At 37.3% G+C, this 27,456-nt stretch overlaps 1 protein-coding gene across 2 annotated transcripts in view; it reads left to right on the forward strand.

Moving 5' to 3' along the window:
• Positions 1-26,506, forward strand: part of SNX7 (sorting nexin 7) — a 28,603-nt gene extending 2,097 nt beyond the window's left edge. Inside the window, exons 2-9 of one of the 2 annotated variants that reach the window (XM_031505529.3) lie at positions 3,944-4,126; positions 5,911-6,021; positions 6,446-6,610; positions 7,544-7,745; positions 9,582-9,781; positions 12,843-12,929; positions 18,204-18,356; positions 26,107-26,506. In XM_031505529.3, coding sequence (XP_031361389.1) covers positions 3,944-4,126; positions 5,911-6,021; positions 6,446-6,610; positions 7,544-7,745; positions 9,582-9,781; positions 12,843-12,929; positions 18,204-18,356; positions 26,107-26,187 — 1,182 coding nt within the window. In that variant the 3' untranslated portion in view covers positions 26,188-26,506. Of the gene's footprint in view, positions 1-3,943; positions 4,127-5,910; positions 6,022-6,445; positions 6,611-7,543; positions 7,746-9,581; positions 9,782-12,842; positions 12,930-18,203; positions 19,893-26,106 lie in introns of those variants that run through there. The other variant, XM_085585908.1, reaches the window with a different exon arrangement.
• The last annotated feature ends 950 nt before the right edge of the window (positions 26,507-27,456 follow it).

Consider the following 27,456-nt stretch of genomic DNA (forward strand, 5'->3'; position numbering starts at 1 on the left):
GTTTGTTTTCAAGTGCAATTTGAGATCTGATCTTTTGAGCTGATGAAAATCTGTGACATTGGTTGGGCTTTACACCCGGTTTATTAATTTTCTGTATATTCAGAGGAATCTGACAGACTAAATGTAGCTTACAACTAAGTTTTGTAAAACCATTTTTTCCTTAACATAGTGTTCCAAGACTGCCTTGTTTCAAATTGCATCTTAATGGGGTTCCTCATGCAGTGTCTGTAAGGCAGTGGTGTTGCCTTTGCAGGCCAAGCAGGATGGCAGCAGCCATGCAGAGCTCGCTGCCTGCCACTCTCATCAGCTTCAGCTTTCTCACTCTAGGCAGTGGAATGTGCCAGCTAACAAAATGGTGAAAAATGAGATTCTTAAGAATTGTCAACCTCAATACCCTGAGTTATTACTCAGAATGTAAACACTGGGCTTTTATTTTATGAAAATCCATAGACATTTAACCATTGACCTGGTATCCTCTGACATATCTCAAATATTAGAGACCAGCATCTTCAGCAGCTCTGATAGAGCATTTCATGATGTGAGATGCGTTTCACTTTATCCTAGTTTCCACTGCCACTGAAAAAGTTTGTAATTCTTTTCAGCAGAGACAAATTCTGGGAGCTGAGTTATGAGTCAGACAGATGGAATGTTTTCAACCTTTCTTCCCTTAGCTTCAAAGTATAGAGTACTGCCTGTATCACAAATACCCATTCAGTTATCTTTTGCATTCCTTGATAACTGATATGTAGCACTGACAAAGCTGTCAGCAGTTTGGTTAATACTTAAATTCTTTAGCCTCTCTGCTTTCAAACTCTGTTTCACAGTGGTTGTCTGTATTTCATAATTACTGAAAACTTAATGATATTTCTGAAAAATATGTATATGCCACTTCAGAATTCCATAGAAATTAATTTTTCTTCAAGATTTTTCTTCAAGTTCATGAAGGATTTGAGGCAGAATAGTTCCTTGGCCAAAAAATGCACTTATAAATCAGTCTTCCTGAATCTCTTTGCTCTTTGAAGAATGCTCCAACAACCAAGCTATTCACTTGTAAGACAAAGTCTGCCCCATGTCCTTTATCTCAAAACCTGTTTTGGATCTTAGCTTGAGATTATTGCAAGCTCTGGATCATTTCTGAGATGGATGGATGGATGGATGGATGGATGGATGGATGGATGGATGGATGGATGGAGCACAGAGGTAACCTTGGGTCAAGGACCTATTCTCTAGGAGGGAGCATTGTTTAGACAAACCCCAGGCTTAGTGTCTTCTCCAAAGAGCTGCAGTCTCAGCTCTGTGCATAGCCTGTTTTGAGGCTGCTCTGGCTGCAGGAGTGTTTTCTTCCCTTACATATTTTGGAGTGCTACTGACCAGTTGCAGTCAAATGTGAGACTGAGATAAGGTAGCTGCAAGTATTAGAGAAAGGAGACACAGAAAAGAGCCCTCATGCTGCGAGGAGCTCATGGATTTTCCGTTCCTTTGGTCTCTTGGCTAGTAAATAAAAGTCATGAACCTGTTTGTGAACTGGCACATGCAGCTCTGCCAGCTGCTCTGTCATGAGGGAAGGGGCTTGGAAAGAGAAGGGGTACTGCAGATAAGTGGGGGCAGGGGAGGTGTGGAAAGGACATAATTTTCTGGGACAGGGCCTTGATGTTCTTTGCATGGATGAGGAGGAAGAAGGCTACACAACCTGAGAGCTGTCTGTTTTTCCTGTGCTACAAAACTCCTGCCCTCATCTCTATGCACACAAATACAGTTCCAACCACAAAATTACAGCTGTATAGAAAATTATCATGGTTTTTTTAAACTGTGCTTCTGTGATGACATCAGGCTTAGGTCACATGAACTTCAATAATTACTGGAAGTAAACCTGAACTATCATGAGGATAAAGAGATAGAAGCTTCTTTAAAAATCACGTGTATTCATTTGTGTGCGTGTGAATACTAGAGCTGTATTAAAAAAACCCTAAGACTTGCTTATTCTGTGGATTTTTATTGCCCATATTTTGTTTCTCAAAGCACATATTCATAAGCCTTTCCACATAAACATATACTTTCAGACACTCACATGAATAGAGCAATTTTTAGTAGCAACCTAGAAGGAAGGAAGCATTATGACATTAATGCTCCATGTAAAATGAGAAAATATGAAACACATTTACCTTGATCCAATTTAGGTTTTGCAGAGTCATTACTCCTCAAATTATAGGCCGTTCATGCTCACATGCATTTCTCTTTCCCTAGAAACTTCCCATTGCCTCAGCACTTTGAATTGCATGGGCTGCTCTGAGCTAGCAGTCCTCATTCTTCATCTAGACCATGGGCAGCCAGTGCTAGCAGGCTCTGGGAACAGCTCTGTTTATTCTGCACGACTCAGAATAGTGTTGGCTGTATAGAAGTTGTGTAGAAACACACTGAGAAAAAGTAAAATGTCTGACAGTCATACAAGGAAGCCACTGTGTAATATTTAAAGTGTTGTCTTCAGTCTTCTGTGTTGCTTTTGTCTCCCTGTTCAAAGAACTGCATGTAAGTGATGGGTTGAGAACGAGTACATAAGCACTTTCTGGGCATAATTCCTAGTATAAATGTCTCTTCCATATTTGTGGGAGTACATTGATAAATCCGAAGAAAAAGAACAAGGTGTTTCTTTCCAGAGAAAGTTTTGATCTGGTTGAACTCAAAAGACAAAAAGCAACTCTGACACAGTTCAGCAGCACTAAAGTGGGGTTCCCTTCATTCCCGTGGGATCAGCCTTGGAATGATGCCGTGACCCTGGTTAGTGTGGACTCGCACTATTCCAGTCCTGGCATTTGAGCAGTTTTCTCTTAAACTACATCCCTGTTCTCCTTCCTCCGTAGTTAACAAGGCACTGGAGAGGGTAACTCTTTGCCACTCGTAGTCAGTGGAATGCTTCTAGAAAACATCTAGAAAATAGATTAATTTAAAGTTTGTTATGAAAATAATTCTTTGTATTGCATATATTAAAAAAGCTGTATGCAGTATTTGATACTTAAAATTCAATTATTTATTTCAATTTCTTTATCTCTCATTATTTATTAATTTGTTAAGCTCTTTTATGACGTTAGTGAATTCAATTGATTTTCATAGTAACTGTATCCTTCAAGATTCTAGATTAGTAGATCTCACCCCGACTTGTATCTAAGGAAGAAGATGAGATTTCTGGCCCATTTCTAATTTCCACCTTATTTCTCAGCAGTTGAGTGAGCACCATTGAATGTACTAGCAGAAGCAGCTGTTATGGGGACATATTATTGAGTTCTGTGGAAGTGGTCAGTGGTATCAAAAACAGGTTTTTCACTTCAGCAGAACAGTGGTTTGACTTTTTTTTAGGAATTAAGCAGCAAATTTGTACTGCATCCTTACTTGCTGTTTTCCTTAAAAAAAAAAAAAAAATTATGTACCTTTAATTTTTTTCCATTTCAAATTTTATTGTAAAATAAATGCAAACTGAAATAGCCAATTCCAGTAAAAATTCTGATTTGGATTTACCTTAGTTTTTTGAATGATCATTTTTTTATCCATCCTGTTCAGGTAATTAGAGATATTTCAAACATCATAAGTCCTCAGTAACTGACTTCTAACAATTTTAATAAAATAAAGTACCCTACACGATTAATGGGTGCTTCATTCATAACTCATTTTACCATTCATAGGCAAGTTCTCTTTCTAGCTATGCATAACATTCTTCTCAAATGGTAGTATTTTGTTCTTTAATCTATTTTAGAATAAATCTCATTTCTTACATCCTCACCAAAGCAAATACTGAAAAGGATAATAGACTTGTTAGGTACTATATAATTCTTTCATCTGCTACAAGTTTTATCTGTTCTATCAGATTATTTTAAAGGTTTCCATTTTAGCATCAGAGATGTGTTTGTATGCAAAGATTATTGATATGGATGTCCTCATATCTTATCTGTAGGATACATCTCTGACTGAGGTAAACTCATTCAGTCCTTCAGTGCCAATATCCCCCTCATCAATGATAAACCAGTATAAATTTGAAGATGGGCCAGAATTAAGAGATCTCTTCATTACAGTCGATGATCCTGAAAGCCACATTACAGCCATTGAAACATTTATCACATACAGAGTAGTCACAAAGGTAAGTATCCATTCATGCTTTAATGGCTTACTTTTTTAACAATTGGAATTTTCCCTCTTCTTGTACATAATTCTCTGGCATATTGCTAAATTTAAACTTTAATTTTGCCATGAGTTATAAACTACTAAAACTGCATGAAACTGCGCTATATAATGGAAAAAAAATCAGTGTGAGGCTGCATACACATGTGCTTTGTTTCTTTATGTTGAGAAAGTAGTTAATAATTCTTCAATGGCAAAATGAGTGCTGTGAGACAATAACATTTTCTGTTGTGATCTTCAGCAGGAACAGGAAACAGCCAAAGAACTGATCCACTTTGAAGGCACTGTATTAGCACAAGTATTGATGACTTTTGCATAACTTACAGGCTACCAGTCTTGTGTCTTGCATAAACATTATCTCAGTTCCATTATTTTCTAATTGCAGCATCCACTAACACATGGATGTTTGCTTCCCATGTATAGTTGCATGTGATTTCTGGGGAAACTGTCACAATTCTCTAATGAAAAAGTAGTATTAGGAAACAACTAAGTGTATTTTTAGTTGTCCTGAATGCAAGTTATTTACAGGAAATAAGGAAGAAAGTCAGCCATGTGAGACCAGCCAGGTCTTCTGAGATTACCAGTAAATATTCTGCAGGCTCCATTTTGAGAATTGCACTGTTAATTTATTTGACTTTGAGTTCTTTTTAAAAGATTCATTTAAAAGCATATTTTCAAATGGGAATTATTCATCTTTAAATAAGAAGAGATATCAATTCCTCATAAAATATTTAATGAGTATGAAGAGAGCTATCTTTGTTATGTTGCTAGCAATAATTTTAACTTTATGCCTGTTTCTGTAGACGAAAGAACATTTTTTCTTCAGGCAAGTATGAAAGGGCTGTAAGTTGGATTGGTCTTGCTTTTTTTATCTCTTCTATCCTTTCTTATCAAACTTAATTTAGAGTGCTGGTTGTTGATGATAAAGTAATAGCATTCCTCCCACATACCTTGAAAAATTTTTGTTCAACCCTCAAAAATGTTTGGATTACAAAAGCATGTTTTGAGGTTTTTAGAATTTACTTGCATTGTGTTATAAATCTCTGTGGAACAAAGAATGCTAAATAGCACACATTACTGAAAACATGGGCTCTTTGTGGCTTGCCTCCAGAAGACAGAGCAGTGGTAAAATAATCTCAGGGTCTGACAATTTTGTAATCTTTTGTTGGCAAGTTATAACAGGGGGCCGCAAAACTGGAATCAGTGATAGGCTGCAGAATCCATTAAGCAGTGCAGGAAGTGTTATTGCTGTGATATGCTGAAGTTTTCATGTTTTGAATGTGAGGATTATTGAGTAATGTCACCAGATCTTAGGGACGTGTGTCAGCTCTTTGGGCTTTGTTTAAAGTGCTAAAAATGGACTTTCTTCACTACTAATCACTTCAAGAGAAGCGTCCTTAAAGTAACAGACATAACTGTGATTGCTGAAAGAAAAATGCCACACCAAAGTAATTATTGCAATAATTTGGAAACATTGTGCTAAGATAATCATTATATATCACTGCACAAAGTGCAGCTTAGTGCTCACTTTTTTTTTCCCCAATAGAACTTTGACTTCTTGCTGAAAGAGGATGTGTTAACTCTTCAAGGAGTTGATAATTGTTCTTTAAAATAGCAGCAAACCGGTAACAGAGACCACATAGAATATATGCATTCCCTCAAGTACTCAGTTTTCTCCAAAATCTAAAACATTTTTTTCTGGTATGCTAACCTAAGACTGTTTTTTGTGCTTTTGGTTTTCAGACAACCCGAGGTGAATTTGACTCCAGTGAATATGAAGTTCGAAGACGATACCAAGATTTCATTTGGTTGAAGAGCAAACTTGAAGAAGCACATCCAACGCTGATTATTCCTGTTTGTTTGTTAACACTTAAGTTCTTTTTCTTTGTTTATAAGATGGCTCCAGTTTAATACAGAGATGTTTGAGGTCTTTCTTCAGCTTCTGAAGTTTCATAAATCCTAAGCCAACCTATTTTTCTTATCTTTATATGTATGTGACAAAAATCACGTAAAGGTATTCCTTAGGTTTTTAATTGTGGCATTAGCAGTAATTTGCAGTAATTTATGTCCATTCTTAGTTGTGCTTGTGTTCTTCTGCACTGCATATTACAAGAAAAATTGTATACCTTAGTTGAATACAATAACTTTATATAGCTTTTGAGTTATTGCATGGTGGATTTTACAAGGTATACCTATGTTTTTTAGTAAGCAGAAGAACTATTATAATACTCTGAATTTTATGCAAATTAAACAATATATTTCTTCTTTTTTTCCTTAGCCGTTGCCTGAAAAATTCATAATAAGAGGAATGGTGGAAAGATTTAGTGATGAATTCATTGAGACTCGAAGAAAAGCTTTACATAAATTTTTGAACCGTATTGCTGACCATCCAACTTTAACTTTTAATGAGGACTTCAAAATTTTTCTTACTGCACAAGCCTGGGTAAAATGACTGTGTTTTTATTTACAGTTACGTGAAACCACATGTTGTGTAAGTAGGGTGTATCAGGAGCCTCCCTGGTTCAGTATTCAGTAGTGTGATCCCATGGCTTGCTAAAGAAGTGGCAGAAGTAGGCAGGGATTTGTGGAATATTCATAACCTGAGATTACCTTTCCTTCTGTGGCTTTGGTAACCATGCACATGACCATAAGTATTGCTGTACCTTCCAAAGTTGTTTTTGTTACTGCATTTTGGATTTTTGTGGCAAATTCATAGTATTGCAACTCTGCATGTTTTTTGATAAATGTATACATTTCTAAGATCATGAGTAAAACAGTGGTATTAATTAATTACTGTTTTGGCATGGCAGTGTCTTTTTTTTTCTTTAAGTTTTACTAATCTCATAAAAGAAAAATCCAATATTTTCCTGTTGCATTGTTGCAAAATGTGTCCAGTTGCAAATTGGAGTTCTGTACTCAGAAAAGCCTGCCTCTGAATTTCAGCAAAGATTATTCTAGCAACATATAAAAAGAGTTTTAAAAAAATAGATGGATTACTTTCTCCAGTAGGAGCACTGTCTGCTTTTCTCAAAGACTTATTCCTGCAATTATCACCTCTGCTTTCCTGTTCAAAAAGCTAAATTGCAAACTAGCTAACTCACCCTGAGAGCAAAGGGGTGAAGGTTCTCTGCCATCTTCAACCATTCTTGTGACACTGCCATACATGCCATGCCTGTGTTTGCTCAGAAAGGCTTAGCTAATACATGCACAGGACAGGGATGGTTCTGACATGGTCTAATAATGATAAGATTTCTACACTACAAAGACAGAGGTTTATGTATGTAATTTTGTTTAAAAAAAAAGCTTGCTTTTATTTATTGTTTTCAGAGAATTAACAAAAGTACCTGGAAGTAAAGAGAGCTTGTTCTGTCTTTAGGAACTCTCCTCCCACAAGAAGCAGGGTCCTGGTTTGCTGAGCAGGATGGGACAGACCGTCAGAGCTGTAGCATCCTCAGTAAGAGGAGCAGTTAAAAATCGTCCTGAAATGTTTACAGAAATGAACAATTACCTGGAAACATTTAGTCAGAAAATAAACTTACTAGATAAAATAGCTCATAGAATTTACAAGGAAGAAAGGGGTAAGTAGAAAACTTTTATAAAAGTTTTATTGATTTAAGAAATTAAAAAGTAAATTAGTTTTCATTGTGGCAGGCAAAATACTCTTTCCAGGAAAAAGGGAGATGTTTATATTGTGTTATTCTTTCTGATCATGTTTTTGACAGACCTTCAAGTTTGAATTTTTTTTCTTAGGAAGAGTTTTAGCATGTCATTCAGCTACTTATAAGGAACATAGAAGAATGTTTTAATATGTGGTTTTTGGAAGGCTGCCTGACCTTTGGTTTTTAACTTTCAAGGGAATGTACAGTTTTCTGTGCAATCTCATTGTGACATGAGACTGTCTTGATTCCAGGTCTCTAAACTTTGTTTAGTTTTGCTCTGCACCTTTTTTTAATTGACAAAGTAGATTTTAATTTTTTAATAGCTTTAGTGTTTGACATAATTTTTGTCATGGTAAGCTGTGCCTACTAGAGTTTTCTCAAGAAGAATGGATTAATCGGAATTTTTTTCTTAAGTAAGAGCAGTTCATACACCTAGTTGGAATGCTAAGTTACTGACTTTCCTGAGATTCTGAGATGATCCTGATCTCAGACTGTGCCTGTTCAGTAGAATTTCCACTGGGCAGCACTTGAAGTATTTACTTGTCTATATTATAGAATATAATTTGAAGAGCTGCACTATGTTAATAATTGAGTCCTTGACCTTTCTTGTGCAGTACCAGATCTCAGTGTGTCCTCACTGAATTGAAAGGGTGTTATAAAAGAAAAGTTTTTTGATGAAAAGAGTTCCTATTGATATTGTTCCCTCCAGTGAAAGTAGTTGTCTAAGGTCTGTAAGTTGAAGGTAGCAGTGCCAAAATATTTATTGGAAAAGCTTAAGAATTTTGACATGCTCCCAAATGTTGTAGGTTATATTTTCTTTCTAGATTGTCCGAACAACACTTGTCAGAACACTTGTGTGCAGGGCCACACTGCTGTGAATAGGAATTGTTGATAGCTTTGATACAGAGAACATTCCTGCTTGCAGTACCTTAACATGTTCTTGATTATGTCTTCCATAGAGGGCTTTTCTTTGTCCAAATAATCTCAAAGTAAAATTACACTCTTTATGCCACACAACTGCTTTCATCTTTCTTAGGACATTTCTTCATTATAAATTTAGTAATGACAAAATTCCATTTTCAATGCATGACCAATGTGTTCACAGTCTCCTCCTCTGAACTGCAGCTTGCCCATGTTTAGCCCTACCAAATGGCACAGTGATTTGTGGCCCTTCTCTGTTTATGGATTATCACTTGGTCCAGAAACACAAGAGAAATAATTAATAAGGTATCTCTGTATTTAAATTAATAAAAACTACCAAAGGAGATACCTGCTGAGCAGGAGTGAACTTAAGTGTTTTTTCTGAAGCTTTTGGGACATAACTAGTTTTAATAACTGAGACTGTATTTGGAACATTACTATTTGGTAAAGAAGCAGAGGAAGAGGAATACAAAAGCAGAGGAATTCAGGGCAGTAGAAGTCAGCAAGTCAGACCAGCTGCTGTGGTTCCTGTATGAAGACAGTGTGAGGTAATGCAAGTCATTCACAGCTCTTCAGGTCTTCCTGAGTATGTGTGTCGTTGTGAAATGTCTGGGGCACTTTTGCTGATAGATTTCTCAAAGCTACTTAATTACAATAAATTAATTGATTAGTTTAATGATAAACAGTGAACTGGAGTTTACTTATCTTGGTCATTTGAGCAAATTTAAAATTAGCATCAGTCTCTTGCTTGGTTCACAGTAAATACAGAGTTGCAATTCGTATCACTTAGAGCTCTATTAATGAAGAGTAATGCGTGTATATGTTCCTTTTAAGACTATTTCAGTGAAATGAAGGAGTACGGCCCCATCCACACGCTGTGGTCGGCGTCGGAAGAAGACATCGCGGATGCTCTGAAGGGCCTTGCCGGCTGCATCGAGCGCTGCTGCAGGGCCACGGAGAGGCGAATGGCAGGGCTCTCAGAGCACCTGCTGCCCGTTTTGCATGAGTACGTTCTCTACAGTGAAATTCTCATGGTAAGCTTTCCTGGAGGACCCTTTATGACTCAGTATAAAATTTGGCTTAGTCCAGTGACCATGTCCAGGAGAGAATTTGTTGCTGTTGAAAGTGACTTCACAGTCCCGGTATTTACTCGGTATATGCACAGCATACGTGTCCATTAGTGAGGAATCCAATTGGTCCTGTTTCTCTTGCCTATCAGGCAAGAGGTGCCCCATCCAAATAAGAGGAGATTGATAGTTTTGCCTAGCAGACAGCCATGGCTAGATGTGCTAGGGTGTCTAGTTTTGCCATCTTCAGTGAGCTCTGCATTGTAGCAATCAGGGTTTGGGAACAGCAGTTGAGAAAGACCTTCCCTGACACTGCCAAAATATGAACTCATTGAGTGACAGATTGTGTGTGGGAAAAGGAGTGGAGAGGTTTTTCCCTTTCTAGGAGTTCTTCCTAAGTATGTTTTCTTTTTCCAGAACAGCTGGGAACTTCCAGTCCCCGCAACATTATATAAGCATGTGTTAGTCTTTGCCATAAGCTACTGCTCTCAGTTCCCTTTATGTATGTATTTTGCTTACAGTTGGAGAGGAAGTAAAAAATCAGACTCGAGTTGATACAGTCAGTGCTGGTGGATAATCAACATAATAAAGTAACTGAATTCAGTATGTCATAATTCCCACTTTGCTGCCTACAGAAAGCAGAACATGTGTACAAACCCCTCTTTGTCTAGATTTTGAGCAGGGCCAGCTGCAGAATCTGTTCTTGTGTTACTGCTGGGAGCCCAGCTTCTGCTGCAGTGGTTTCTGGGTAGGGGCTGCAGGAGTCTTACAGCCCACAGGTAGAGCAAGACCCAAGTGAACTGAGACTTTGGTGGCACTCTGCAGGGTATTGCCACTTTCTCAAGGCTTAGCTACTGAGAGTTAGGAATTGCTGCTGCAATGACTGCTGTCTTTAAAACAAGCTTCACAGAAAAAGGGGCCATACAAAATGTACCGTATCTTACAGTCCCCATTATTTTCTGGTAGATGGAGGCAGGTGCTGCTTTGCTTAAAGATCTGAAGAGATTACTGTCCTAACAATTGCAGGTCATCTTCTTTTCCACTTCCAACCTTATGTTTCAGAATTTCTATGTTACCCATAAGCAATTGTAGTCTTCATGCTACTGAGGAGATGCTGCCCACCCATTGCCTTCTATTTTGCAGCCTGACTCACGCTCACCCTTTCTCAGGCGTTCTGTTTCATGCAGAGCATAGAAAGATTGCTGAGGATAACCCCAGGATGATTACCTGGCTCTTCCTGCACACCTTACTGTTGCCCACTGCATTTTTTTTCCGCTTATAGCTTTCTTGATTCAGCATTTGCAACACAGTATTAGGCAGACATGAGGTCCTGTCCAGGGGAGAAGTCTTCCTTCAGTAGCTCATTCCTGTTCCACAACTGTTCCTTTCCCTTCATTCACCATCTGCTTATTTCCCTCCTTGCACTTTGAAGAGGGAAATACTAGTCACTAAAATAAAATACCTAAAAATACCTGTGGAAGTCAACCACTAGTAAGCCTTTCAGAGGTGTGTTTAACCCCTCATCACAGGGACCTTGGTCCAGTGCTGCCAAGATCACAAGCAAGTGTGCAGAGCAAGATGTGATCAATACAGTACAATCCTTGTATTTTCCAGTGTTGAAAGTTCAGCCTGTAACTAGGAAAAGAGTTAGATGCATAACTAAAATATTTACATCTGGACCAGCCCCTTTCTAACAGACACACAGAACAAATCTGCTTTCCCTCAGGGTACAGATTACAGCATTAATTAGTTATGGGTCCACATAAAATTATCTGTGGATTTTGTGCTTCCAGATAAACATTTTCTGTATTTACCTGACCAAAAGATTCCAAGGTATTGATGAGCATTCATCTATATTGCTGATCTATTGCTCAGAAAAGCCCAAAGTCAGATTTACCAGGTTTTTATAGTGATTACCTGTTTAAAAAGAAACATTGAAAAATTACTTGAAATTAAGCTCTTGAATTATTCTATCGTGTTTGAAAAAGTGTCAAGATTTCATAGAGAATTCAGTCAAATAAGAGAGCTAGAGAAGGTAGAGCTGCTCGTGCCCTGTGCTGTTTCAACATGCCCTATGCTAGAGGTGAATACTGAACATCTCTGCAGAAGAAGCAGTAAAACCAGTTATGGAAAGGTAATGTAAAAAAGGTTTTGAGATTTGTAATTATATATGTCCTGGTTCTGATTTTTTTCAAAAGGACTAAACACTTCTGCAACATAAGCATACCTGAGTGTGCTTTTACAGATGAGGAAGCAAAGACAGAGACATTTGTAAGGCTTCATCAAGGTCTCAGAGCAAATGAGCATTAGAAATGGAAATTTAATCTGTAATACTGTTCCTATTTAGTAGCTTAACGAGTGATATTGCTTCCCCTTTCTAATTTTTTTTTTTTACATTATGCTAAAAACCCAATACCTAATAAGATAGTTTCAAAGGAGGTAAAAATTGCATATGCTGAAAATAAACCATATTAATGGTAGAAAAGCTTTCATTCCTATGGTAACTTTATCTGATTTTTTGTTATTTTTTCTGATTTACCAGAACTATATTTGGCACTTACAAAATAATATTAAAGGTTAAAGTCACAATTTCAATAATGCCTTGTATACTATTTCTAATCATTCTACTTTATACTGTAAATTTTACTCAAAGAAGATATTTCTGTTCAGGAGATTTGGCAAACTCAGGTTGCTGTTTTTAAATGAATATATTATAAATTAAGCTGATACCAAGTAAACTCCTGTAGCAGTTCTGCTCTACAACTGGCAGTGATATTGTGTATGGCAGAATCTTGTAGCACTGATTTTTGATTTAGTAAGTTTATTGAAAAACCTGTAAGATAAAATACAGGTATGCAAAAATAAGCCTTCATTTTAATTTTTTATATAAAACATATATCATGTAAAAATTATTAAAAGGTATCATTCTGTGGTCTTGTTTATCAAGAAGCAAATTTCTTTGATGATTTTCTGAAAGAGTTAAAATTTGGTGCAGTTTACGTCTTTTTTTTTTTCTTTCCATACTAAGGGTGTTTTGAAAAGGAGAGACCAAATTCAAGGCGAGCTGGATTCCAAAGTTGATGCTTTAGCCAGTAAAAAGCCAGAGAAGGATGTGGTGAGTATTTTCAGCAAGCTGGACTCCTGCAGGCCGTGCTGTACCTGCAGGGGAGGCGCGGGAGGAGGACGCGCGTCCCCTGAGCTGCTGTCCCCACTCTGGCAGCTCTTTGTGCCAGGCAAAGGCCATCACCAGAAAGAAGCAGCACTTCAGTAGCTGGGCCACTGGCCTTTGTCAACACAAACTGTACCATGGCTTATTTTTAGCTTTTCTGTTTGCTTCCACACTTGGAGTTAAGGTAAGTAACAGTTGCTGCAGAGCTCTTGTAGCTGCTGCTTCATTGATGTAGGAGAGGTAGAGGAGGTGATTAGAATCAGCAAAGCTGTTCATTAAACTTATTTAAAGTAAAATGTTCTGCATTCTGTTTTTACAGGTTTCTGTTTTTTCTAGTTGGGCCCAGGGATATTTTTTTTTGCTTCAAGTATGAAACCTTCATTCATGCTAGTGAAGTGAGACTGTAACTGGTACCCCATGGGGACAGGCATCCCTGAAACCACCAGCAAGACTCAGTAGCCAATTAAAAACAACCTCTGGGATGAGAACTGGCATTTTTAAAATTTTTGATTATTCAGTTCTCCAGCCTAAATAATGTCCTTTTAGCACAGTATTAGCACCAAGTGTTATATAGTGTAAATAATATGTAAAAATGGCTAGTAACTTTTTAGTACATAAAAAAATAATATCTTTAACATTTCAGATATTTTTTATCTGGCTTGTTCTAATTAGCTTCCACATAAAGATGAGATAAATAGTTTTTAAAGATGAGATGAATAGTTTTTGGCACTTGAAATGCATATTTTCATTTGATCTTTTTGGCACTGAGATAACTAAGTAAGAATATATAGCTGAATTCCAATATCTACAATGGCTATGGTATATTCTATAACAATTTGCCTCTGTCTACTGCAGTGAGACATTAAGTAAATATCTCTGTTTTTGTTTTTGTTTTTGTTTTTGGTTTTTTTTCCTGAAGCAGAAATTTTGTGTTCTGTAATTTGTTTTTGTTTCTCTTTTTGGTTTTGTTTTGTTTATTTTTTTTTTTGTTTGTTTGTTGGTTTGTTTGGTTTTTTGTTTTTGTTTTCTTTATTGCCTCAAGCTCTTCTAAAATGCACAAAAAATGGTGAGTTGGAGAGGGCCCCTAGGCTGGGAGTTGGGTAGCCATGGCATGTGCATTCAGTGATGAATTGAGCTCCATACAGCTTGTTTAGCAGCCAGACTCATTGTTGTTTACTGCAGAAAAGACACCATAGCCTGTCAGGATGAGCTATCTTTTCAGGATGCGTTTTCTGTTAAAATGGGATGGAGCTCTCAGACAACATGCATGCACTCCCTTCTCCTGAGCTGCTAGAAATCAAAAGGGGATATTTTTATTTTAGCATAGTATTGATCGTACCATGTTGATTTGATACTGACAATGGTTTACATCAAATCCAACATGAGATGTTTGTACTTGCTTCCAGTAGGATTTTGAAATGAGTTCGCCCAAACTTATTTTTTTCACTCTATTCCATATCTGCATTTATGGTTTGGTAAAGGCTTTGGACACTCTGATTATCCAGGTGTTCAGATCTTTGCTTTATATTTCCAACCCCTCTATTTCTTAGTAATTTCAGAAAATCCTGGTTTTGAGAGCCTGGTTCTCCTTGCAGTCTCAGAAGAGCAGTAAAACAGATGTCTGTTAGTCTAATCTGATAATAAAATCCTGTGTTCTCTAATTGAGTGGCAGCTGTATCCTGAAGACTTTTTCTTAATTAGAAGCTGAAGCGTTTTTCTAGTAAGGATAGTTTGGCAACAGAGAATGGCGTACTGCTATTTTTAACCATTCATTTTCTTGGTAATTTTTTTAGTGTGTTTTCAGTTTTATCATCTGTTGAAATATTTTTCTAACACTTCTAACCAGACTTACTTCTTAATAAAGGTGGTCATTACACAGGTATGTTGTTGGAACTGGTCTCAGACACCAAGTTTGGGTGTATTTGCACATATCTATTCCTAAGCAGAACTTCTGTAGCTTCTAATGATCTCATAGATGTCAGATTGAACTTGTCAGTGCAATCTAGTAGCCAGAAATTTTGCTGACAATGAGTGGCATGAACCCTAATCTCATTTGAAGTACATTTCCACCACAGATAAGGAGTCTCAGACTGTCATTAGAGCTGATAAAAGGCTGTGAGATATTTAGTATTGGTTGTGGCAAACATTAAATTATTTAACAAACACAGGGTTGTACAGCAGAAGAACGTAAAACATCCTTAAGGTCAGTGCAGATGAAATAGGCTAGAATTGCAAATTAAACCTTATGGGACATTAGACTTACCAGCTGGGAAAAAAATGTTTTCTTGAGCTGTGTTAGAAAGCTGCTTGTGGTGCTGCTACAAAAGCCAAAACCTTGGTTTCTACTCCAAAATTTGGTCCACAAAGGAAACAGTTATTCAGGGTATGGATGGTTTCAAGACTGTGATTTTGGATGCAGGCTCTGACAGAGAGAGCCTAACTTTCATACCCTCCTGCTTATTTAGACATTTCTTACCTCCAGAGCTGTGACTGTACAGATAATGGGATATGCTGCTCCATGATTCCTACACTCCATCCTGAAGGTTATACAGCAATGCTAGTGTATCCCTCTATAGTTCGGCCATTTTTCAGTTTTAGTCTTGCCACTAGGGCTGATAATAGTTCTGAAAAAATGTTGGTATTAATGTGCTCTGACAGAGCAAGATAAGCATTAAATGCCAACTTAAGGATTCTAGTTTTCAGTCTTGAAACTGAGAAGTAATGAGATGAAATGCTGAATCTATTACATTCTGAATATATTTTGTGTTTTAACTCCAGGCTAAAAAGGAGTTAGTATCACCAAGCTGTAGGATTAATTCACGTAGCAGATAGAAATTTGTGCTATTTTGCATAGTGAGATGGTGTAAAATGCTGTGTCACCATGTAATTTGGCTCTTGGGCCATGTCTCTGGCTACAGTCACATGGTCCATGTCTATCAGCACTCTGCCCTAGCAAAGCCTGGCTCCCACCTTCCTGTGCTCTGGTCCCATGTCTGATTAGTGCTGTGCTGGCCTCTGGCCACCACTGGCAGGAGATTTCATTTCTCACACTGGCTGCCTCTGTGAGATCAATGGAAGAAAATGGATTCAGAATCCTGGTTACTTTGCAGGATCAATTGTAACAATTTACACCTTGTAAATGAGGAGCACAGTAGGTGTGTTTTGGCTTGGACTTAACAAAATCTAGGTGTTTTTTTTAAGTCCAAGCCATTTTTCTTTAATTTCTGCTGTCATGGCAGCTAAAGAGAGTAGCATTGATGAGTTTTTTCAGTTTTGAAAAAGTAGTCCTTGAACGTTTGAACATGTCTACTTGACCTGGTGACATGCAGAATGATGCCTTTAGACCTAAGTCCAAGTCCCTGCCTTAATATAACATATGGTTTCTTTGGGGCTTTCGAGTGGGTTGTTTAAACTGCATATCCAGGCAGAGCTGTATAACAGAGTCTACCTGTCCATATCATGTTCTTACTACAACATGTAGTTGTGCAAAAGCAGAGAATGGATTCAACTGCCTTTCCTACTCTAAATCATCTTTAAAATGTCATCATTTTTAGTATTCTGTGCGCATTCATTTTTTGGTATTTGAAGGAAAGGCAATTAGCATGGAACATGGTCAAAATACCAAATCCAGTTGTCTGTAATTCCTTTCAAGGTAATTCCCCCACATTTAAACTTTGGATTAGCCTTTTCATTTTGAATGCAATGTTAATAGTTGAAATTAGCCTTGTCTGTAGCTTGATTAGTGGTTTGGCCAGATAACTGAACTTGGGCTTTTCAGTAAAGTAGAAATACTTTTTTTTTTTCATTTTGTTCCTCATTAATAACCAGTATGTCATCTACCTAGAAGTGTGGCAAAGAAAATCAATGTGGAAATCAAATCTAACTAAAAATGTTTGTTATTGACTGTGGATTACATAGATTGAGATGAAATTTTCAGTTTTACTAGCTAAGGAGGCCTTGACTCCTTTAAGAGAATGGGATCCAGGTTCCATTTGATGGCAGTGTCACTGCTGTTGCACTCGATCACTGTTCTCCCCTGCATGGTCCAAGCTGGAGGCTGCACACCCAGACTTTCCATGTCTTGCTCTGAGTGCTGACATTTCTGTGTTCTACCAGGAGCATAAGCTTTCCTTAAAAATCCTGGAAGTTAGTCCTGGAATCCTGAACTTCCAATCAATGAAAACACCAGCTCTGCAGAAAACAAAAGTAGCTATCTAACTTTACACAGGAAGAAACTGTTTGCTTTATGGCAGAATATAAGGATGAAGAAGAAATGTATGGAGGCCGAGTTGCAATGGAAGCAATTCAAGGAATTAAGTTTTCCTGCCTGATGTTCCTTGTTTGGGTGGTGTTTGTGCCTGCCTTCCCTACTGCTGCAAACAGTGGCTCTGCAGTCCCAGCACATGATTTTGCACTGTAGCCACAAATCTACCTTGTTCTGTGACCTGGTGCCAGCCAGAACAGACACAGCTGATGAGTAAATGGCAGTAGGTAACCGAATTAATGAGAAGACCAGAAAAAACTCATTAAAGACAGGGCCACTGTCCACTTACTGCCATCAGCTGACAAGTCAGCTTGTGCATTCACAGCAATTAGAAGCAAGTAATGTCTGTAGAGTAGCCCTCAAAGTTTTGGTTCCTGGATTGCTGTGAGTTTCTTCTCCGTAGAAGAAACTCCTTTCATATAATTTCTTTCTCTACTTCTGTATTTCTTTTTCCCTCATATGTTCACACACAGTTCCACAAGAAAAGATGGTAATGTGACAGGCAAGAAATCAGAAAGTTTGTGCTTTTGATTTCTGCTGTCTTATCCCCCTACTGTTATCAAAGATTCTGACAGGATTTTCTCAGTTTTCCATGCCAAAACTAATTTGTACAATTGATTCTGCTTCAGTAAAGCCCTCTATATGTTTCTTTTTTGATTCATTAATGTCATGTGCTAGTGAAGAGGTACCACAGTCTGTAACTTCTCTAAGTGAAAAAATAGATCTCCAGGAACACTTTTATTCTGGTCCTTATTTTCTGTTATTAATGTTTCAGAAGTTGTAGTGAGTTATTAATTAAGAATTCATTTCAAATTTATCCCTGGGGAAATACTTTTTTTGCTAAGTTAAATACCAACCTTGGTTCTGCAGTTCTCTTTGTCTCCACTACAGTCAATTAATAATTTTGGAAATGGTGATTCTCCTAATATTTTTTAATGTTCAATATTAATGTTTAGCTCTCAGAAGAGATTGGGAAACTTGAAGACAAAGTTGAACGTGCCAATAATGCTCTGAAAGCGGATTGGGACAGGTGGAAGCAGAACATGCAGTGGGATATGAGATCAACGTTCTTGAATGTGGCTGAGAATAATCTCCGCTATTATGAAGAGGTAAAACTCTTTCTCACAAAAATGTTCTTTTTTCATTCTTTCAGTGAAGAAGTCCATGGGTTCTCTGTAAAGAGGATTTTTTCCATTTTAGTTCAAACATTTGATAACTTTGGAATCAGTTTCTGTGGGAATAGCGGGGCATTTATCCCTAATTTGACAGATTTCAAGCAGAATATATTTTATTGTGCCCACGTCATTGATCCCGAGTTCATCATCGACAGAGGGCACTCTTGTTTTACTAACCACAACAACTTGGAACGTGATTTTTGGTTCAATGACAGCTGCTATATTTCAGTTTGGAAACATTTTGCTGTGAGAGTATGAAGAAGCTGTCTGGAAGGCTCAGACCTGTATGAGGAAAACCTTTAAATGTGATTCCATCATATTTTTATTTTCAGCTCAAATGCCACAGGTAATATTCTTGATAAAAATTTCCAAGAATATATGCTAGGAAGGACAATTTGAAAACAAAATACAGTAACTGTGAAGTTTCCTCATGGGAAACTCAATGTTGATTGAAATGCGCATTTTGGAAATACCCCAGATGTCTTGCAAGTTTTTAAAAATAATTTCTCCTTACTTTTGGGAAAAAAACAGAATGCAGTGAGCCATCTATTAATCATAAATTAGTCATTTTCACAGATATATTTTGGTATATGTAACTTCAGCCCTGTAGTCTGAGCCTTTTATGGATTGTACATTAGCCAATGGTAGTGCTCTGATTTTACAAATCATTTTGTTAAAACATAATTGAAAAGACAGCTCTTGATCATCAAGTCTAATTAATTAACATGCAGTCTGTGAGATGCATGGACATTGACAATCTGTTGTTACATATTAAGATCAAAATATTTTCAGAAATCAGGCAGCAAGCTTTTGGCATCCTCTAACATTGTCTTCATTTATTGATGGTCTGTGACTCCTATAGCAGCAATATGTATGTTACAACAATGCTGAATATATGAGAATATTTTCTTTGTGAATGATTAGCTACAACATAAAAGTAATTGTTTGGTTCTTTTTCCTGTCTAGAAATGCTTTTTGCTGAATTAGAAGTTTAATCCAGAGCACCAAAGCACATATTGTACATGAAATTACTGTTCTTAAGCCACAACTGTAGAAAATTATTCAGCTGTCTCTGTAACTGCTGGAGGTTCTTCTTAAATAGCCTCTGAAATACCAGACAAGTTGGTGTATACTGAGGCACAATCTTTTGTTGGTGCTTTTCTTGAATATTGAAATCTTCATTAAATGGTTTTGCTGTTATATCTTTGTGGATCTACATTTTTTAAAAAGCACCTTATCTTACTAAGCAGTTGAAATAATAAGAAACATTGTGCTAAGTCTATGACTCCTTGTTTGCAAAGTGAGCACTTACTAATTTCTTTCTGTTTTATCAGAAAATCATTATCTAATTCAGATATTCAAAAGAACTTGATAAAGTTAATATTTCGATTGGGAGTTTTCACCTAAAATTCATTTATTTAAGACCTGTGGTTAATGGTGATGGTTAATTATTAAAGAAGTGATTACTGATTAATGTCAGGGGCCTGTGTATCTCAAACTACAAGTGTGTACTCCAGAAAGTAGCAGGAGAAGAAGCTCTGGCATATGCTCCTACTGTTTAGGAGTGAAACTTCAGGAAAGGAATCTCAGAAACCTGAGAAGCAGAATATTATTTTTATGCTTTCAGTAGGAAAGATAATTCAACCTTAAATGTTTGAGTCTGACTCATTAAACTCATGCACAAACACAGTGCCTGTTGCAGTGTTTCTCACTTGTTCAATTATTACTTGGTTCATTAGCATTCTTTCACATGTCTGAAGTTACTCATTCAGACTTTTGATGCACCATTTGATGCTTACTAAGTCTTTTCTTGCTGTAACATTCCTCATGTTATTTCCTGCCTTTTCTCTTCCCCAAAGCATGTTCTGTGCATTTTCCCAGGCACAATGGATGCTATGAATGTGATTCAGTCATCCAGTCCTTCTGTACAGCTCCTATGAGGAATCATCTCCTGCTTTCTAGCTTAGTGACTACCTGCTTCTCATCCTTTCCACAACTTCCCCCACCCCTCAGTTAAACTATTGGTGCCTCTTCATGACCAGTGTCCCATTCCCTTCTCTACAGCAGCATTTCACTGTGCTTCTCATTATTCCTCTTGCTGACTGCATTTTGTAAGTACACAACCAAATAAGGAGTCATTTCTGTTCACAGCCATTCTCTGCAGCCCTTAAATTTTGGGAACCACAAAGTACTGAGAGACAGGCATCTTGTATTTTCTGATGGCTGCTGCAGTAGAGAATGCAGCCCTTCAAAACTGTATAAAACCCGAGCCAGTGTGGTCAAAAGCAACACAGCAGCATGTCAAAGTACACTAGAATTTCCACATTTCATTTTTGTCAAAATGGGCAAAGAATATGACCTTATGTTTGCCTGTAGTTGCCTAAGGATTCTGCTGCCAACTTGTCAAGCATCACTTAGCTAGCATAAAGGAGTATCTCTTCCTTAAGCTGAATTAATGTTCACATTTATTAAATGTTACTCTAAAGTGTTACCTGCGATTATGATTCTCCCGATTGAAAATTTTAAGAGTTATTCCTGTAGTCTTCCAGTTCACTGGCTATCTGCATTTATTAAACTTGAATAAGAAGTGTTCCTTTGTTTCTACAGCTGGTTTGTGTTTCTCGATGCTGTGGTAACAAAGACATGAATAAAAGCCCAGTGTTGCAGATTTACAGGGTGCTCCTGTGCAGGCCTGTGAAAATGAAAACTTTCAAGTGATAGTGTGCAAGCTTTGTTATAATATATTTAAAATCATCTGGGAGCCAATAATTACCATGACAGACCAATCATTTGGTATTCCTGTAGCTGGTCTCAGTGGTTCATACAGTTCTGTACTTCCTTTCCTCTGGAAAAAAAGTTGAATAGACCCTTAAGTCTCTCTGTATTCCACAAAGTCTTAAATGCAAAATAATATTGTACTAACAATGACAGTAAATGCATTGCTAAAATATGAAACAATATGAACAATATTAAATTGTATTAATTTTTAAAAAATTATAAATTTCCTCCTATTTCTGAAGTAAATAGCATTGATTCAGCACATGTTAACACTGTACCATTTATTTTATTCCTTTTCATCTAGCCTTAGGCATGACACCATTGTCTAACAGCTTTGTCCAGAAGAGGTATCTGCCAAACAGCTGGAATCACAAACTGTCCACAGGGTGGAGCTTTCATCTGAGAAACTGAGTGTCACCATGAATATTTTAATTAATTTAGAAATAGATATTCGAAAGATGCAGCATCACTAACTCAAAAGCAGGATAGAGTTGGTGGTGGTGCTGGCAGTGTTTCTTAGCTGGCAGATTTGAAGTGTTGCTGCTGCAGACTAGCAGAACTAAACCAGGCACTGTTGAACTCTGGCTTCAAAGAACAGAAGCAATTAAACATATGCTAAATTTTTCATTTTTTCTCAGGGGTTTGGTATAGGAAGTACATAAGCAGCCAATGAATTTTGGCAACAACCTATTCTTTTCAGGAAAACCACCAGAATAAGGGGCTAGGTTTTACAGCCCTGCCCAAAGACTAGTTATACATTGTAAATCCAGCAAATATACGAGAGTTTGGGTTTCCACTGCTTGTTGGGTACTCCAGGAAATGCAGACAGATTGGTGTTTTTTCCTAAAATGGGATGATAGTTAGTTTTGGCATTGAAATAATGTGGTTTTTCTAGAGCATGATGAAGCTTTCTTTTAAAGCATAGCATTTGATTTTACTTATCACATGGGAAATTAATCCTGTTAAACCCTTGCATCTTAATCATATAATCATTTATCTTTGATATAGTCAGATTCTTGTTGGTACTGGCACATTTTACTATTTTTCAAAAATATAAATAATTTCCTGATTTTCTTAAGTGTTTCAAGCACAATTTAGTATATTTCTGTGACCTACATTGTTGTACAGGCATAAATTGATCTAAAAGATTCATTAGGGCAAAGCAATACTTGTTCCCCATTACAGCAACTTCCCTATAACTCCAAAGCCCTTATTCACCCCTCGGTCTTGTAAAAGCTGTAGATAAATAGATGAGATTTGTTATTTGCCCTAGAGGCCTCTGTAATGATGCATTTAAGCAGTCATTTGGTCATGTAGCAGAAAGTTGGCTGCTCTTGTGTGGTGATCACATCCTACTTTAGCCATGCCTGGGAGTTCAGCTACCAAACTGTACAAGATTTTCAAAAGCTCCCCTCTGTGAGCCTGTTTGTTCCTGTGCAGGTTGCTTCAAAGGCAGATCCATCTTTGAACCCTCATTCACTTCAGCCTTTAAATTTTTTTTAAATAATGTTGGGAAGATGTTTTCTGGAGTGGGAATTACTATTTCTGTGCAGCCTAGTTTTTGTTCCTCTGCACACAGAAATTATGAAAATACTTTCTGTCTCTCTGAGACACAAACAAGACTTCATATATGCTGTTTTTAAGGTATCAGCCATGGATAACTGGGAACTGGAACAGAAACACACATGGCATGTGACACACTGCTTCTGCTAGCATTCCTTACTACATGTTCTATTTTTATATCTCCTTTTTCATTATACATGTAATTGTACTACAGGAAGAACTTTTTGCTGCTTTTTCTAAGAATGATGTTGCAGAATAGATATGTGTCCTCCAGTAGTAATCAGAATATTTTAGGTAAAGTAGCCTTATTAAGTTCTTGTCTATTTAATTTTGTGTATTTAGGCTTTTTTTATGTTTTCCATTGGGCTTTTACGATAATTGGATTATGAATTTCAATCCTGTGCAAACACATTTAATTTCCTCAGTTTGGATTTTCCGGGTTTTGTTTTCCTCTCTGTCTCCTTTGTGAAAACCGGCTAATCCTCTATTTTGATCTCCAGTTTCAACCTCCCAGGAGAATGGAGTAAAGTCATTCGGTAATAATGTTGAAGTATACATCACTAACAAAATGTCGTTTATGCAGTTCATGCTTCACAATGTGAAAAGCTTGAGCCTAAGGCACAGGGACCTAGTTTTGTTTTGGTGTGGTTAATTATAAAATTTGTCAGCTGTAGCAGCACTGTGATGTCTGACAGTAAAATGAGCCACCATTGCTGTTACATTTTGAAAAACATGTTTTGGTTATATCAACAGGGATAAATTAAAAGCTAAATAACTTGTGTGAAAAAAATGCTTTGCATCTTTGTCTGGACAGACTTCAGTCATATCTGTCTGGTTAAGCAGTGTATTATGACTGCATTTTAACATCGGCTTGGCTCAGTGTTGCAAAGATAACATAAAGCCATTTTTACATTGCAGCCAGTGCTAATACATGTGTTCTAATTAACATCACTGAAATTATGGAATAACAAACATGGACTTACATGGTAGTTCAATTAAACTGTGGTTCAGAAAAACCTCTGTCATTGCCAATGAAAGACTCTTCAAGAAAAAAGCAACATTTTCTTGTACCACACCTAGAAAAAGCTTAGGAAAACAGCTGCACCTTCAACTTTCTAGGATGGGGATCCAGGCTGGGCTCCAACAAACAGAAATTGATGAGTTTGAGTGCCACAGTGAAGACACATTGCTAGCAGCTGTCTCACTGACATTTCAAAACCAAGAGGCCTAAGTTCCAGCTCAAGCCTCTCAGATAGACTCAGCTGCCACAGTGTCACATGAAGTAGGGGAGAATCTAATGATCAAACTTAAAGGCTTTATACAAAAGGTCAAAAATACCTTTTAAATGAGAAATCAGATTTCAGTTTTGCAGATCGCTCTTCAGGCTGGCAGTATCTTCACTGTTTCTTCCTGGTGTACCATTGCAAAATAACATTTCTCCAAAAAGTCAATGAAGAAAGCAGATTTCCACATGAATCTTGCTCTGTTAGTTCCCTCTGTCCACAGTAATTCAAATCTTAGATATACTCTGAACAGTAGCATAATGTTGTTGTGTGCAATAGCAGCAGAAGTTACTTGGGGCTTTTGTCAGCAAGATCCAAAGAGAAAGACTGGGGCCGTGAATTAATGGTATCCATAGTCTAGGGGACAAAATATGACTAAAAGGAATTATCTCTATCATGCCTGGTAATAGCCAAAAATCTGGGCAAAAGTAAGCCCATACTTTTTCTTTGTTAGTTCAGATGGCTGTTTTAACTGCTCATTTTCTTGCAGACCCACATGTTGTACTTGCTTATGTCTTCATAGACAAAGCTACTGCTGATTTGTTTTTTTCTTTTTCTTGTTACTTTTCTCATCCTTTATTTTATGGGTATCTCTGGTTCTGAATCCTTGAATAATCATAGATTCCCCCAGATCCAGTCATCCTGTGTGTCTTCTTTGTTTTGAGCTTATATTTAACATTATCAGCTCCTCCCACTCATCTGCTTACACACAGACAGTTATACCAGGACCTAGCTCTTCAGTGTAGTGTGATTAAATCTGCATGTTTAATGGCAGAGTTTGGAAGTCATTCACAAGAAATGTCCAACAGTTATGTGCTGCAAGTTTAAGCAGGGTCATTTTCATGTCTCCTAAGCAATGGCAGATGGATTAAAGGTATTTCAATGAGCTGGGCTTAGCAAGTTGCTGTGGCTTGAATAGTTTATGGCAAAATATTTCAGTTAGGAAATAACACTGTTTTCAGGGCACTGATTTAATTCAAAGTTCAGGTAAATGGAGTGTGCTGTCCAGGTTTTAATATATATTTCCTGGGAAATTTCAGAAGACTTACTTATGATGCATAATAACGATTCTTCATGAAAAAAATGGTGTAGAGGAAGTAGTAAATCAGCTGCATTGTCAAAAACAGCAGGTATGAATGTATAAGTCAAAATTTTGTAAGAACATTTCCATTACAAGGGCTTTTTTTCAATAGCATCAGAACAAGGAAATTACTGCAGCAATTTGCCTGTCCTGTTCTATTGACGGACTTGAAATAGTAGAAACGTGGTGCTTTGGGTAACAAGCATCAACTCACTACAGGTTACCTTGTGACAGCCTTGCATGGCTCTCAATGCTAATTTATGATTTAGAATGGCTTACCAAGCTGCCAACACTCATTTAAGCCAAATTGAACCAAAGTAATTTGGGGGTTTTGTTGGTTTTCTGTTTTTTTTTCATTTTACTGCCTGCAGAATCGATGCTTATAATAAAAAAAAAATATTTTTTACAATTGTAAATACATTTTTCCATAAACCGAGAAATACCACTTGTAAGGGTAACAATTTCCCTACTCCCAGCGTCTGCCTTTCTGGTTCTATTTCTTTCCCATTACTCTGGGGAAAAATGAATTCTTTCCTTATTTAGAAAAAAAAAAGGTTTAATTTAACTTGGAAGGAAAATTGGGTATACATTAGGAATCCACAGAGATTACAAGGGAGCAGTGGCTGACAATGTGCTTTCTGTTTGGAAGAGATCTTTGCCTGTAACTAAAGGAAGAGATTAAAGAAGAGCATAATTAATGTTAGCATCTTCCATGCTACAACATACAATTACAGTGCTCCTAGTGTGTGCCTGTCATTATGTAAAATTGACCTTTACAGCTCACTCAGCATGTTAGCTAACATTTTGCATATCACTGAGCTGCCTAGGAAACCGTATTTTGTTCTTACCATGGTCCTACAAAAGGAGCTTGTGACACTGTGTATGCATTCTGCTATTTTTTAAATTCTTTTTCTCCTTGGCTAACAGTTTACCAAAATCTCTCTGCTGTGCTCATATGTATGTGTTTGGTTTTTTTAAGTGCCTTGCTACGTGGGAGTCCTTCCTAGCATCTCAAACAGTGGATCTTCATGTGGCCGAAGATTCTGAAGACAGGCCTTGAGTAATATCTCTGCTTGTTCTCTGCCTTTTCCATGCAGTTCCTCCCAACCAAAGTGCTTTATATGAGATCAGATACATTATTAAATTTAACTGTTAAAATCAGTGAAATGCAGGAAACCAGCTTATTGTACACTCAGGTATTCTAGTCCTGAAATACATTTTGAAACACGCTATATATTGCTTTATATTGCTTAGCTCTGATTTTATGTATTTTTATCCATTTGCATACAAATGTTTTCATAAATATTGTGTAATTTTGATATAAAGTATTTTAAATATGTAAAAATAGCTCCATTTTAATAAAAAGTTGAATAAGGAAAGTTTGTAATCGGTCTGTATCCTATTATTTTTTAGAAGTATTTTGGTATTTTAGCATGCTTCTTAGATTATCTTTCTTGAGTAATTTCTTGTACTTGTAGAATTATGTCACGTAGTCCTCAAGGACTAGTACTTTAGTGTTATTTTGATAGATCTTTCTAGTTGCCCAATGGCAACATAGGACATAAAGATGCCAAAGATGTTCTGTGAGATTAATGCTGCTTTAAAGTGTTGATAATTTAGTTTTCAGTTTGCATTATTTACATGTATTAGATATCTTCAATTTGACATTTTATAAAGGATAAAGAAAAAAGTAACAGTTCACAAAACAGAGGGTTTGTACAGTGATAACATTAGTCACAGCACTGATCCTACCAACACAACTTCCATTTGGAGTTTGCAGGGTGAAACTGTCCCATGGTTGACACTCCTGTAATCGTCAACTTCTTTCCTCTTTAGATAGCCAGTGTGGAAGAGGAGGGGTTAAGAAAATCAGAGGCTTGCATTAAAAGGATCAGCTGATTCACTCATGCAATATGCATTAAAGTCTTCCAGTCACTGAATTATTCCACCCAGAAGATCCTCCAGTCTGCAGCTGCAGATTCTGCAGTTCTCCCTGGTGGTTAAGGTCTGAGCAAGCCATGGGCTTTATATGGAAAGAATGAAGTGCAGGGCTCAGAGACAGCCTAACCAGGGCTCTGGCCTTGCAGAAGAGCAGAGCCTCAGCCATCACCTGCACCTTTTGTGGTGGCATTTTGTGAGCTCGCTCTGGCCAGTCACCTGATGGCTGCAGGGGACAATTCCAGAGCACATGGTCGCTGCTCCTGGGTGGCTATGCACCTGTCTAAGCTGGGCAAGGATTTTGTGGCTTTGATCTTGAAAATGAATATTGCAAGTAAGACCTGGAATACCAGCATGACCTTTTCAGCAATGCTGCCCCCATAAAGTAGTA

This window comes from Lonchura striata, chromosome 8 (assembly GCF_050655825.1).
Source record: "Lonchura striata isolate lonStrDom1 chromosome 8, ASM5065582v1, whole genome shotgun sequence".
Classification (NCBI taxonomy): domain Eukaryota; kingdom Metazoa; phylum Chordata; class Aves; order Passeriformes; family Estrildidae; genus Lonchura; species Lonchura striata.